The following is a 14,545-nucleotide window of genomic DNA, read 5'->3' on the forward strand; positions in this document are numbered from 1 at the left end:
GTTTGCAGATGGCACCAAGTTGGGGGGAAGTGTTGATCTGCTGGAGGGTAGGAAGGCCCTGCAGAGGGACCTGGACAGGTTGGATCAATGGGCAGAGGCCAACAGGATGAGGTTCAACACGGCCAAGTGCTAGGTCCTGCACTTTAGTGCTACATGGGGTTGTTGTGACCACAGGCTTGGGGCAGAGTGGCTGGAAAGCTGTGCAGAGGTAAAGGATCTGGGGGTGCTGATTGATGCTCACCTGATTATGAGCCAGCAGTGTGCTCGGGTGGCCAAGAAAGCCAACAGCATCCTGGCTTGTGTCAGGAATAGTGCAGCCAGCAGGACCAGGGAGGTTATTGTCCCACTGTACTCTGCTCTGGTGAGGCCGCATCTCAAGTGCTGCATTCAGCTTTGGGCCCCTCACTACAAGAAGGACATCGAGGCCCTTGAGCATGTCCAGAGAAGAGCTACAAAGCTGGTGAAGGGCCTGGAACACAACTCCTGTGAGGAGTGGCTGAGAGCACTGGGGGTGTTCAGTCTGGAGAAGAGGAGGCTCAGGGGAGACCTCATTGCTCTCTGCAATTATCTGAAAGGAAGCTGTGGGGAGCTGGGCTCAGCCTCTTCTCACAGGTAACTAGTGATAGGACCAGAGGGAATGGCCTCAAGTTGTGCCAGGGGAGGTTCAGGTTGGAAATGAGGAGATATTTCTTCTCAGAAAGAATGGTTAGGCATTGGAATGGCTTCCCAATACAATAGAATTGATTCATGTGGAAAATTATCAGTTTATGCCAGCCAGGCCTACTCTGTAAGTTTCAGATTCAAGCTTCTCCATGGGTCCAGAAAACCCCAGCCTTGAGGGGTTTCTCCATTCCATTTGTAACGAAGTTCATATCTATTACAGGATATCTCCTTCCCCCTCTTCTGGAGAGAGGCAGTCCTGGTAGATCCCGAGAGGCCTGAAATAGGAGCATTGCAGAACTGTCTATTCTAGGAAGTTCAGTGCTGGCTTTTCTCACTCATAGCAAAGCAATCAAAGAACAATCCTGGAAGATAAATTCTAGTTTCTTGTTGTGTTGTGCAGCCTGTTGCACAGAGCAGTGATTACACTGAACAATACACAGAATTTCATTCACCTTTAGCAAGATTCATCCTCACCAAGGCAGGTGTCACATTAGTGACACATTAGTGCTTCTAGCATGCCCCCTGCTCTGAGCACTGTCCATTCATCTAGGGAGCAAAAGCTGTAAGCAGCTGTGAAGTGAATTCTTGAGTATCTCAAGGCTGCATCTCTTGCAAAATTAATCCAAACCCTTCGTTTAAAAAAAAAAAAAAAAAAAAAAAAAAAGGAGAAAGAAAAGCTATGTTGTTCAAATCAGCTTGTGTTTTCAAGGTACAGGCTGCCTTGCAGTATAGCTCAGGTCTGCAGTAGATTGCACTGTAAAGAACGGGGATTTTTGCTCAGCTTTCTCTTCAGGTTTTTGAGCCTTGCTCAGATGTGGAGAGCATGAGTAGACTGCGGTATTCATTTCCCCTTGGTTGTTCCTTGAAGGCTGGGGGGGTGGGAGGGAAAGGCACCTGCATCCTCTGTTCCTGTAGCTCTGTTGGAGCTGGTGAGTCACTTCAACTCAGAGAGGTGAAAAAGACAATCCTCCCCTCCCCCAGACAGTGTTTGGTGGGTGGGGAGAGGCTTTAATGTTTTTAGGATATAGTTATGCTGCATAAAGAAATGGGGAGGTGGGTGGGGGGATGACAGTCCAGTTTTTTAAAGAATCACTTAAGTACATCTATGCAATTAAGTATGCTGAGTAAACAATAACATATAGGCAGGTGATGTGTAGTCACAAACCATTTTGGTTTATGATACCACACTGAAAAAACAGGCTTTGTTCACACAAAAGATACAGGATATTTCAATTATTTCATTTGGCAAGCACTGAGGCCAGGTCTTTCCTAACCTCTCAAGAAAACATGAGGACTATTGTAGGTTTAGACAATGTCCAGTATTTAACTATTGCCCGCAGATCTTGCTGCAGAACATGGACTTATTTTCAGTCCCACTTATTGGTGCTTTGGAGCAGGTGGCTCAGCACCACATCATTCTGAGTAGTGTTTCTTTACAACGACAGCAGACAGGCTGGTAGGTCCAGCAGTCACTGTTACTGGAGAACTGGTGCTGGCTTGTGCATCAGTAGGAGTCCCACGCACAGGTGTGCCTGGTGAGCACTGGGCAGAATGGTGTCAACAGAGAGAGAGAGAGGGTGGGAGAGGTTTGTTAGTCAAACATCTAAGCCCCCAGATAAACTCTTCCCTAGCAAATGGCTGCTGTGGAATAAGCAATCACTGCCACCCAGCTGTTTGTTGTTTGCCCTCTGGCAGAATCAGTTCCCTCCTCCCCCACAGGATTGGCCACAGGGATCAATGGTTAACACCCCAGAGCAGAAGCTGGTGGTTTGGCTTCAGGGTCCCACTATGTGAGCTGTTGCTCAGCCTGCCCTTTTCACAAAAGCATCTGTCCCCTGCTGGCTAAGGCCATAGACTTCATCAGAGGCAGAAGCAGTTAGCAGCCCTCATCTTCCATAGCCCTTGGCTAAGCAAACCTGTGTCAATGCTCTGAGGGGCAAGATAAAGCCTACACAGATGTGTAGGAGGGGAAGAGTGAATGTGACTCATGCCATTATACAAAATGTCATTCTCGTTGTTGAAGGTGACTTTAGAGGAGAGCTAGAAATGATATAAGAAAAGTGTTTGAGGACCAGTTCAGGTCATACCTCCTCAAAAAAAAAAAAAAATTATCATGCTGAAAATTCAGAAGTGTCTTCCATGAGAACTGGAGGAAATCCATTTGTGTCTTGTAAAACGGGGAGATCCTTAAAGTAGAATCCTGATGGAGCTGGGAAATTGGATCCATCTGTTCTGATTCTGTCTGGGATTTGAATGACATCATGCCTGCACATCCTGTGGTGTATCAACAACCAATCATGCTGTGTTCTTGCTTTTAAGCCATATTTGTCTTTTGTCTTTTGGTAGAATCAGTCTTCCTCCCTCTCCATGCTGGACTTGCTCCATGTGGCTCATGACATTGCTTGTGGTTGTCAGTACCTGGAGGAGAACCACTTCATTCACAGGTAGGTGAAGGCATCTGTGTCAGCAAGGGCATGACTTGCAGACAGGCCAGAATGACTCATAATGCCCTGCTTGATATGTTTATGTCCTACTGCTCTCTAGTGGCTGAACAACTTTAAGCAAGGTGGATAAAATCAGAATAATAGAAGCAATTAACAGAAATGCTGCTGTAGGTCATGTTGCAAAGGTCTGTAGTTTTATCAAAGATCCTGAGCTCTTTTTTTCAGTGCCTGCACTTATGCAGGTAGTTTGGCTACTTGGCAAAAGGGAAACACAGTCTTGTGACAGAAGTCTTCAAAGCCCTCCCTGTTATGAATTTTGCTTAGTGTCTTTTTGTTCATCTTGGAACCTTTTTCTCCTCCCTCTTGAAGAATGGGCTGTACAGGTAAAGCCAGAAGTACAACACCTTGTGACTATTGTTACCTGCTCCTGCAGAACAGTGCTTGATGAGATCCCCAAATTCTGCCTCTAGCATTTTTTAGAACCACGCAAATACAGGGAGGAAGGAGAAAAAAAAAAAAAAAAAAAAAAAAAAAAACAGACTGCATATGGCAGAGAGCTCAAGGTGCTCTTCCCATGTGTTAAAGCTTCCCTAGTATCGTCTATAAATATTTGGCAGCCCTAATGTTAGAAAATTGTGAATGAATGTCATAGGATTTAGCGTAGTGGTTTGAAGCAGCCACATTTGTTGCCTCCCACCTGTAAAGTCAGCAGTAACAAGGGAGGTAAAGATGTCAGCAGTTGGTCTGTGGCTCCCACTAGTCCAGTACTGCTGTTGTTCATGATGAAAGTGTGTGGCCACTCTGCCCACATCAGAAGAGCCCAGTACCAGCATGTGGCTTTGCAGGGGCCTGTGAAGCTGCTATGGCCAGAGTGTAGTTCGCTTTTCTGAGTTATCCACAAGGGGTGCCACCGCATTAGTCAGATTTCAGGGTGTACTTCAGCTCAGCAGAGACGGAGATGGAGCTTTACCTGCATGCACAGATTCAGGCCGATACCTGTCTTCAAAACACTCCTGCTTGTTGTTGTTCTTCCTGTCTCTGATACTTGTTTGACAACATTTGAACTGGCATGGTAGGAACATGTCAGTGGATCACTCCCCAGGCATCTTGATGCTAGAAGAGGTATGTTGCTGAAATCAGCCGCACTGCTTGCAACTCCCTGGAAAAATTAAGCGAAGTTTAAAGAGAAAATGTTTAAGGAGCAGAACTGCTCAAACTGTTGGGGGAGATTAGAATTTGGGACATTTCTAGTTACCCGTAAACACTGACTTTTCTGGGTGGTCTCTGCACCTCAGGAAAATAGGTACTATTCTGCAAAATTGCTAAACAATTGAATGATTCTTCTCTTGTTCTTGCTTTTCTTGCCTTTCCTTGTAGGGATATTGCTGCCAGGAACTGCCTCCTTACCTGTCGAGGGCCTGGAAGAGTGGCTAAAATCGGAGACTTTGGCATGGCCCGGGATATATACAGGTAACAGCTAAAGCCAAGGGCATTCACAAGTGGAAGCTTGCTAAAATGAGAGATGAGCAGTGTTCATGTAGGACAGCAAGCTCACATGCTGCTCTGTTTAACTCTAGCAAGACAAGAGTGGAGAACCTAACCCCAATGAATCCCACCTAATATGTTAATTGTATTTTGTCTTCACCTGTACTTGAACGGTGCTTTGGAGACTTTTCACATTCCCTGAGAGCTTTCTTCTGTGTCTCATGTCTATGGAAGGCTTTTTTCTTCCCTCTTGCACACTTGTGCTGCTCTGCTGGGGAATTGATTTGCCTCTGACTCAGAGGAAGAAAAGCCTTGTACTCAGTCACACACACAGTTTATTCTAGAGCTTCAGCTTCTCTGTTTTCTGCTTGGGGATTCTTCTGTGCAATTACTACAGGCCTGGCTCTGCTTAGCCTGAGGTCTGCCAGTATGACAGCCTGAGGTGATGCTAACAGAGTGCTACTTTCAACAACCAAGTGTATTAGAACTGTGTTTTGTTTTTGTTTTTCCCCCTATCTCCCTTTTCACAAAGAGACCCTACCCTGCTCCTCTGTCGTATCAGACTCTGCTGGGAAAAAGTAACATGTGTCACACACATACAGTCAGCAGAACCACCTGTCAAGATGAATGCTTTGATGCTGAGTTTTCAGAGTTGCCTTTGAAGTTTGCACATTCCAGTGTCTGAGAATACCTTTCAGATGCTCAGGCTGCGTAGTTATGAACAGTGATACCGACTTGCATGAGCAGTCTACTGTAACCACCAGCACAGGACTTGGGGCTTGTAGGTTTTATTTTAAGTGAAAATCACAAAACAACTGAAATACCTTCTGTCCCAGGAGCATAGTAAGTGATTTTTCTATCTACTGCCCCAGGTAATAATGGCCGGCCAAACTTTCTCCTTGTTGCTCGTTGGCCTTTATAAGGGTTTTGGATTCCACTTGCAGTGCTGTAGACTGGGTACATTTGGGAAAAGCTGTGTTTATTTTTGATAGGGATGCTTGAGGTGACGACTTGTGAGATGAGGTGGAGATGCTGTTGTGGCTGAAAAGTGCAGGATAATAGCTTTGCCAGCAGCAACTTACAATGTGAGTACGTCACTTGAGTATGCATATAGATAAGGGTAATTCAGGTTCACTGGATCAAGCCTGTGGTGAGGGAGATTGCAAGCAGTCCTCACATGGCCTGCCCATCTCCACTGTTTCTGTGAAGGGAACCAGGCGTCTTCAGCGTTTTCTCTGCCATGCTGTTTTGCCTAAATTAGTCTGTCCTCCAGGTGATAATGTTGATATTCATAGTTACACAAATCCTGAATTAATAACATTTTCTGAATTCATGGCTGACTCTGTTTTTCTTGTTCTCTGCAGAGCCAGCTACTATCGGAAGGGTGGGTGTGCAATGTTGCCTGTCAAATGGATGCCTCCTGAGGCTTTCATGGAAGGGATATTTACATCAAAAACAGACACATGGTTTGTTTCCTTTACTTCTTCATGTGTGTGTGCGCCTGCATGTGTTTATTGTAACTTGTTTTGTAAAGTCTGAATATTTTGTAAAAAAACACGTTCCTATTCATTCTCCCTTTAGAAAAAACACAAGCAAGGTCCTTTAGAGCCATTGATCTTGGAGAACATGAGGGAACAGAAAGGTCAGCAAAGGAAGGTGCTGCTGGGGAAGCAAGCAGGCAGGGAAGGAAGAGTGAGGCAGATGTAGGCGCTGCTTTAGAATCATAGAATGGTTTGGGTTGGAAGGGACCTTAAAGATCGTCCAGCTCCAAACCCCTGCCAAGGCCCCATCCAGCCTGGCATTGAACACCTCCAGGGATGGGGCATCCACAACTTCTCTGGGCAACTAGAGAATTTAATTATCTCAAAATCCTGCAGCAGTGACTTCCACACATTGAGCATGGACCGCAAGTAGCGGTGCTGACTGTATTTCATTACCCCTCAGTGATGATGGTCATTCCTGTATCCTTCATTTTGGTTTCCTTCTCTTCTGTATTCAGGTCCTTTGGTGTACTGCTCTGGGAGATATTCTCTTTGGGATACATGCCCTACCCTAGCAAAAGTAACCAAGAGGTTCTGGAATTTGTAACCAATGGAGGAAGGATGGATCCACCTAAAAACTGCCCTGGCCCTGTGTATGAGACTTTAACTTTGATGCATTCATGCAAATACATTTCTGGTTTGAATATTATTCTCTAGTCAAAAGTTAATGACTTTAGAGATTGATCTTATCTTGGCTGATCTCCGTTATTGAACTTGATTGCCAGTGACTTCTCTACCAGTTAATTTTTCTGTCTTCTTCGGAGAAGAATTCAGGACTCCTTTGAAAAGTGCAGGCTACTGTTTGTTTGGTCAAAGGTCGTGCAATATTTCTGTCCTAGATTGACTGTAAAACTGCAAGTGTGTAAGCTTGTTCACAGGTAGGAAAAACTGGGTTCCGTTATCTGTGCCCCTGCCTACCTTAAATGAATTGCTCAAGGGATTTCAGGTGAATGGGTTATTTCTCTAATGGGCTGTGGGTTTCACCCCCCTGGTGGCCACATTTCTGTGGTTACCAGTACATCGGGTGTCTGACTCTGGGGAATGCAGAGTACTCTGTATTAATTAGAGTGGCAACGTGTGCTTATGGCTTCTAGTCTGCAGTGACTAGCTGTTAAGTATCAACAGGATTTGCCATTTATGAGATCTCTTGTTCGGCTCTTTCAGGTATCGCATTATGACCCAGTGCTGGCAGCACCAGCCTGAAGACAGGCCAAACTTTGCCATCATACTGGAGAGGATCGAGTACTGCACTCAGGTATCGGTCTTCATTCATCTCCCATGAGATGGGCAAAGAGGTTTCCAGTTGACAAAGAGCTTAGGCAAGCCAGAGTTTGAGATGAGAAGGTGGCACTGCATTACTGCAGTCAGCAGTCCAGGAAGACTGATGTCAGCCTCAGACCAGTTAATGGGGCATTTGCCCCATCAGGTGGTAGATCCTTCTGTCTTTCACCACCCAAAGGGCATAACCTTTCACAGCTCTACAAACAGCAGACCAAATAGCTCTCCTGCTTGTGAAGACACAGATTTTCTCCCACCATTTTTAGCTGACTAGTGTGGAGCAGAATAGCTTGAAAAATGTTTTGCTGCCTGCCTCAGTATGGGTTTCTTTTGTCAGCTCATACAATTATTCTTCTCAGTCACCTTGCTTTCCCTCACTGTTTGGGAGGCTCGATCAGGTTTTCATGAGTGTTTGGATCCTGGGATTGAGAGGCAGTATTTTCTGTTACCTATAGATTGCCCTGGTGTCTAGCAATAGTTAAAGATTGCCCAGCTCACCATGTTTCTCTCAGTTTAATTTTCAAAACTGCTTAAATAGCTCAAAACTGCTGTATGGGCTTCAAAGGGTCTGTCAGTGCTGCCTTCTGCCTGCATTCTCACTCCTCCCTGTTGAGTGGAGGCAATACATTCATGGCTGAAACTTTCTCAATATTAACTGAGAACGTTATGAACTTTGAGACAATACAGATTCCAAAACAACATTCCCACAGGAAATTTGGCTGGACATAAAAAAGAGTTTTTCATTGTTTTTGTGCTCTCTGCTGTTCCATGGTAAATTGTAGCGTTGCTTTTTTTTTTTTTTTTTTAAGAGTCCAATTTTATGGGTATCCCATTGTCTCTCATGGCTAATTACACTTTGTCAGCTTCCTCTGCACATGGAATGTAGGTTGTAGATGGGCTGGGAAAGGTGGTCTCTGATCATAGCAATGACAGTTGCCAGATGTCTCAGGTTTTTCATTGAGTCTGAGTATGTGTGATGGCAGCAGACATGAAGAAATTCTTATTCACCCCTCCTGCAGGATCCAGATGTCATCAACACTGCTTTGCCAGTAGAATATGGCCCATCAGTTGAAGAGGAAGAGAAGGTAGCGATACACCCAGAAGACCCAGAAGGAATTCCTCCTCTCTTGGTTTCTGCGCACCAAGACAGAAAAGATGACAAGCAAACTCTGCCATCTCCACCACCCCTGCCATCAGCCAACGCTGCTGGAAAAGCTCTAGGGAAAGTGGGAGCCTTGGAACCACCAGTCCCTGGGAAGGTGCAGTCAGCTTCAGCTGGGGGACATATCAACATGGCCTACACCCAGTCCAACCCCCCTTCTGAGCTACATAAGGGCCGGGGCTCCAGAAACAAGCCCACCAACCTCTGGAATCCAACCTATGGTTCCTGGTTTGCGGAGAAGCAGGCCAGCAGAAACAATCCTCTGCTCGAGAAAGAGATGCCTGAGAGGGAGAATCTGGGACACGAAGGAAACTGTACTGTGGGGCCCAACATTGTGACTGGCAGGCTACCAGGCTCCTCCCTGCTATTAGAGCCATCTTCCCTAACAGCAAGTGTTAAAGAAGTGCCTCTCTTTAGGCTCCGTCACTTCCCCTGTGGGAATGTCAACTATGGATACCAACAGCAGGGCTTACCTTTGGAAGCCTCCACGCCACCTTGTGCTAGCAGTTACGAGGACCCCAACCTTAGAAACAAGAGCCACATAACCCAGCATGGGCCTTGAGAGCCCCCTACCCTCTTGACTTTTCCACCTGTGGCCCCAAGCCTTGAGGAGATGTCCTGTTACCCAGTACACCACAAGCAAAGGATGTGACAGCATTACCTTCAATTTGTGCCAACTTGCTCCAAAAGTGCTACCTTCAAAGTCGTAATTTCAAATACCCCAAGAGGCTTCAAATCACCAGAGCCCCAGTACAGTAAAAGAAACAAGGGGGAGGGAGGGAAGATAAAGGAAACCAATGTTAACTGCGAGGCCCAGCTTCCTATCGCATTAACTCATACGCATGGATGTTGTCATGCCCTTCCTGTGAGCTTTTCTTAGTTGTGCATTCTCTGCGTAAGTGTAAAGCCACAGCTCACTGCCTTGAGTGCTTCATGTCTGGGATTTTCTGTGCCAAACTTGTTGTTGCTAAGGAATGCTTGGAGAGCACCTGCAGCTGGCAGAGGTTTTAGAGGGTTTGGGTAGAGCATCCTTCATCCGAAGTGAGATAGGGGACAACTTTGGTGACGCAATGGCACATTCCCGAGTTGTGCTCCAGCTCCAGCCTAGTCTTTGTAAGTCCTTGAATGTATAGTAGTGATGGTGCTATAGCAGGGCAATAGAAAGACTGCTCATACTGAATTGCTTGAAAGAAGCAACAGGAAGCAGAGAGGATGGGTGAGATGCCGTGAGGCACCGTGGTTTGGTGGGGGCGGTTGTTGTTTTTCTCTGTGTTTTGTTGTTTTTCTCCTGTGCTTAAGCGCTAAAGCTGAGTAAATCCCTGTAAAATTCCTTCTGGCCTACAGAAGTAGGAATGTCCTTCATCACAACTTGTGCATGTCACGTGGAACCGAAGTGAAGCTTTAAAGGACCATGATTGTGAGAGAAACTTCAGCTGTGCCCTGAAAATGGACAGCCATCTGCATATCTCAGAGGTTTAAAGTAGCCTTTCACATACCATGTACAAGCAAGAACACCACAAAGGCCGATGACATCGTGCCGCAATCCAGATGCCAGATCCTGTCTGTATTTGAAAGGTTTAGAGCCCTTTAACAAAACACATGTATGATCATGATTTAAAAACAGACACTGTATTGATTCATTTGTACACCTTGTGCATGAAAAACATTCCAGTACCTGTATTGTCAAAACATAGATGTAGGAAGTGATTCATGTGTAAAGATGTGCATTAGTAACTTTAACTTTCAGGTGCAAGGAGCTGTTTTAGCATTAATGAAAATGATCTGAAAACAAGGTGCCTGTTTCTGTAGAAATGAGTCTTCTGAAGCATCAGCAAAGGACTATGAAGGTGTTCTTCAGGCCAAGACTCTTCGTTTCAGTGAAGTAATTCCGAATCTGGCCCTGCCTCCAAATATTGAGGTAAGCTTTCTGTCTGCTTAAGCGAACCAACCAGTATCTGCGTTTACATACCATTAACCTTTGAGATATGCAGCTGGCAATCAGAGGGCTTGGTCTGGGACACCACCCTTGTAAAAAAATGTAACTGGGGGTAAGGGAGGAGCACAGAGAAAAGTAGTGTGCTCTCCTAACCTGCTTTCCTTACATCTCTGGTATGCAGAATGATTTTTTTTTTTCTTTGCAATGATGCCAAATTGTGTGTGGTAGTCAGTTAATGGAGATGTGCTCTTGTGTTGACAAGCTTGTGAGGAGCTGCCAGTGATCCATTGCACCGCTGTTGCATGAGCGTGGTGGTGATAACTAGGGTTACCCTTTGGGTGTTCTGCTGCTGTATGCGGGCTGCTTTAGCTTGAACTAAGAAAATATTTGTGATCGGTGAGATTGCCAGGTTTGTAGTTCTATTCATGCCGCTAGCCACTGGGGAAGGATTCTGTCTAGCTTAGGACTGGGTTAGTGTCACACTGACCACTCTTTCTACCTCAATAAAGTCAATGAGGTAGGTTTGTGGAGTCTCAGGAAAGCTGATTAATTCAGCAGGTAAGCACTATCAGAGAATTTTCTTGCACCACAATGTTATTCGCATATAATAGCAATTTTCATTTAAAAATTCTTGCTTTCTCATTTTCAAATGGGTTGCAGCTCCTCATTGTTCCCTTTAGCTCATCTTTGCATAGGAGCACACTGAGTTTTTGCTGTCCTGCCTCTTATGCGTGATTGAGGACAGAATCCGAACTGTGTACTGACGAGTATTCTTAAAGAATACACAACAAAAACATTAAAAGTTAATGGTCTTTGAGTTGAAATTACTCTTATATCTGAGGCAGCAGCTCTGCTGCTGCGCAAATGCAGATAACCTACCAGGTTATGATGTAGCATTCCTAGAGACGCTTAGAAGAACGAGCAGCAGCAAAATGTGATGCATGTGTAAGGGGTGAAGAGAAAAAACAAAGGCTTCCTCCAGCCGTGGTGATAGCATGTTTACTACGCTGCTGTTTGTGCTGTGCAGTTTACATTATCATAAAAGTGTGAACAAAAATAGTCTCACAGAGTGAACGTTGTGAACGATGAAGGAGCACATTACTGCTTCTTACCTATGCAATATGTGAGGAAGATAACTCTGGTCAGGCAAAATGGTGAGTTACTACTGAAATGCTCCAGCCAGCTGGGTATGGTTCTTGCACTAGCAGTTGGCTTTAAGTAAGCTTCCTTCCAGTGTCTCCAAAGTAAAATGCTTTTTTGTTTGTTTTTGATTATTTTGTTGTTGCCTTTGGTGTTTTGGTTTTTGTTGTTGTGTTTTTAAAAAATCCCCCTTCCCCCACCTCTTAACACTTGAAATGCAGAGGAATTTAGAACTCCAGTTTGTACTTCTTTTTAATGTAAAAGAGCACAACATCTCTGAGCTCGTCCATAGCAAGCATTTAGTTTTGTCTACATGTTTGCCGTCTAAGCTCCATACCCCAGTTTGCACAAACTGTTGCGTAAGGTCTGATGCTGATCAAATTGCAATACTCAGAAACAAAGTTTGGAGAGTTTGCATGTCTTGCTTCTTAAAATCAATGACAAATTATTTCTATGAATTAATTGTCTGGACCAAAGGGGTCTTTCCCACTTCCATGCCAGCTGCATCAGTGACAGTTTCCTGGTCGCTCTATGATTGCATTAACTTCAAGCAAATGAATGTATGTCCTGTTTCTGAAATCGCTCCAGGATTTCAGTATTAAAACACCATTTTATTTATATCAACCACTGGGATGTTGTAAAGAAAGCTTTCTTTAATAATACCCAGTTTCCTCTGTTGTTAACAACTCTCACTTCACTATTCATTGCTGTCCCACCCAAAATTATCTGAAAGGCTGTGACAGGAGTTATCTATCTAGGAAGTTCTGCCTCATGTACCAGTACACGTGGTAGCTGCAGTTACCCTGCATTTACGCCCTGGGTTGAAGAATTACCGGCAGGAGTTCATCCAGAGAGGTAGGAAAAAAAATGATTGTCTTTCCCAGGGACAATACAAGCCAGGCAGAGGTTGGGGGAAAGCTAGCAGATGATGCTTTAGAGGTAATGGACTCTGTCTGCCTGTAAGGAGCTGAATAATTTATTTGTCATAGTTGTTAGTGATGAGACAGTATCTTAACTTCTGTACAAGAAGATCTCTAATGGAATTTATTATAGCATTTCTGTTATAACTGGAAGCAGTCGGTGTCCATGTCTGCATTCCACTTTCTACCAGTTTGGCATGTTTCTTTTAGATGTAAATCACCAGCAAAAGCATTTTGTCTGGTCAGTTATTTGAACTACAAACATTGAATCAGTTTTGAAAGCTCCAGTGAACAGAACGGGCTTAAGTTACAGACCAAAGAGCACCCCAGCATGTGTAAATCCCCTTCCTAGATCCTTCCACACTAGGCTTACAGTATTGTAGCAGAAACGGTTGAAGTCATTTAAAATCTCTTACAAAATTGTGTCCATTGTTTTAATTGTTAGTACAATTTATTGAGACAACATAAATTGTAAAATGTAAAAGCAAGTACAGAACTTGCTTTTAAACTGTTAAAATTTTTCATTGTCAATATTTAAATTCCAGTCTTATGTATCTTCCTCATGCTACAGTGAAAAAGCAGGAAGCAGTATGATCTACAGCCTGTAACGAACGAATATAAAAATTCTGTGGTATCACTCTCATACTCTGAAAATGACTTGTTTCCTTGTGGATGTTATGTTTCCTGTAGGTGTTAGGTAGATTTTCTGATTCGGTGCTGATTTGTAAGCTGCTGAAGGTAAAGTAGGTTAGGATGCCTGTTTATCTACCTTTCCAGTTGTGCTTTCATCTTTGTTTTTACTACTGAACCTTGCTTTGGTATCACGTGCTTGGAAATGAAGCAAAGGCAAGAAGTCTGGGTTGTTCTGCTTCCTCAAGGAACAGTGGAAGGAGTGGTGGCAAGAGAGGGGCTTTGCTGTAGCAGGGGAGGGAGGTCAGGTACCACAGACTGAAAGTTCAAAATCCACATTAATTTGGCTGAGTCACATCTTTCAGCGGTGTAATATCACTGGTCCACTTGCTTCACTTCACTCCCTGTGTGTTTACAAAAGGACAAAGGCTCAGTGTGAGAGTAACTGCAGCACCCCTGGGCACAAATGTTTAGACAGTGCATGAGGTCTGAAATAGAATATGAAGGATTAAATTTTGTTTGCTCCTCTTACTGAGCCTATCTTTTTGGGGACAAGAACTTTGACATAGGAATAGCATAAAGCACCCTTTCACAGCTGCAAAGACATCACAAAGCATCTGTCCCAAAGTTAAACCCATCACAGGAAACTGCCTGAATTGTCTGCACCTGGCTTCTTCTAGTAACAAAGCTTCATTATAGGAATGTCTGTCTCATGTACAGTAGTTTATGCAACACTGTTTATAAAGGAAGGGCCTATGCACTTCAGGGATACTATGAAGAAAAATACTACTCTATGGTCATTGAGTATTTTGTATTGAATAGTGTATTTGTATTGTAAACAAGTGTAGTGAACCAAAAAGGCATGAAGACAAATAAAATGACTGTAAATGGCTTCTTCTGTGTTGGGTCGTATAATGACTGTATCAGCATCAGGTCAGTTATGGAAGTAACCAGGTACACCTGTGCAAAGGGAGCAGGTGTGGTGCCAAACAGAGACTGCTGTCTTCCTGGCTAGCAGCAGCACTTAGTTGCATTGTACATCCAGTACCCTCCACGCTTCTTACAGAGGAGAAAGGTGCTGTTCCTTCTAGTACAAGTAGCAAGTGGCTAGTAGAAATAGAGAACACGCACAGTTCAAGAAAGCAGGTGGGTTTTTCCATCCCTATATGTGTATATCCTAAGACAGCATTTTTCTTTGTTTGGAAATGGACCTTTCATCGGTCTGATGATAAACTGTACTTAGAACAGTGAAGTACCACAGGTAAGTCCTATGACAGCCATAGGAAAAGAGAGCTCCTGCCCTGAAAAGCTCCCTTGTTTCCCTTCTCTGTTCCACTCCTACGCCT

General features: G+C 44.2%; 1 protein-coding gene across 3 annotated transcripts in view; it reads left to right on the forward strand.

Moving 5' to 3' along the window:
* ALK (ALK receptor tyrosine kinase) overlaps positions 1 to 14,091 on the forward strand; it is a 296,490-nt gene extending 282,399 nt beyond the window's left edge. For all 3 annotated transcript variants that reach the window (XM_035322364.1, XM_035322365.1, XM_035322366.1), the window contains 6 exons: positions 3,010 to 3,107; positions 4,485 to 4,577; positions 5,957 to 6,058; positions 6,592 to 6,726; positions 7,298 to 7,388; positions 8,431 to 14,091. In XM_035322364.1, the coding sequence (XP_035178255.1) occupies positions 3,010 to 3,107; positions 4,485 to 4,577; positions 5,957 to 6,058; positions 6,592 to 6,726; positions 7,298 to 7,388; positions 8,431 to 9,135 (1,224 nt within the window). In that variant the 3' untranslated portion in view covers positions 9,136 to 14,091. The remainder of the gene's footprint in view (positions 1 to 3,009; positions 3,108 to 4,484; positions 4,578 to 5,956; positions 6,059 to 6,591; positions 6,727 to 7,297; positions 7,389 to 8,430) is intronic.
* Positions 14,092 to 14,545: the final 454 nt, after the last annotated feature.

The sequence above is a fragment of the Oxyura jamaicensis genome, chromosome 3 (assembly GCF_011077185.1).
Source record: "Oxyura jamaicensis isolate SHBP4307 breed ruddy duck chromosome 3, BPBGC_Ojam_1.0, whole genome shotgun sequence".
NCBI classification, from domain to species: Eukaryota; Metazoa; Chordata; class Aves; order Anseriformes; family Anatidae; genus Oxyura; species Oxyura jamaicensis.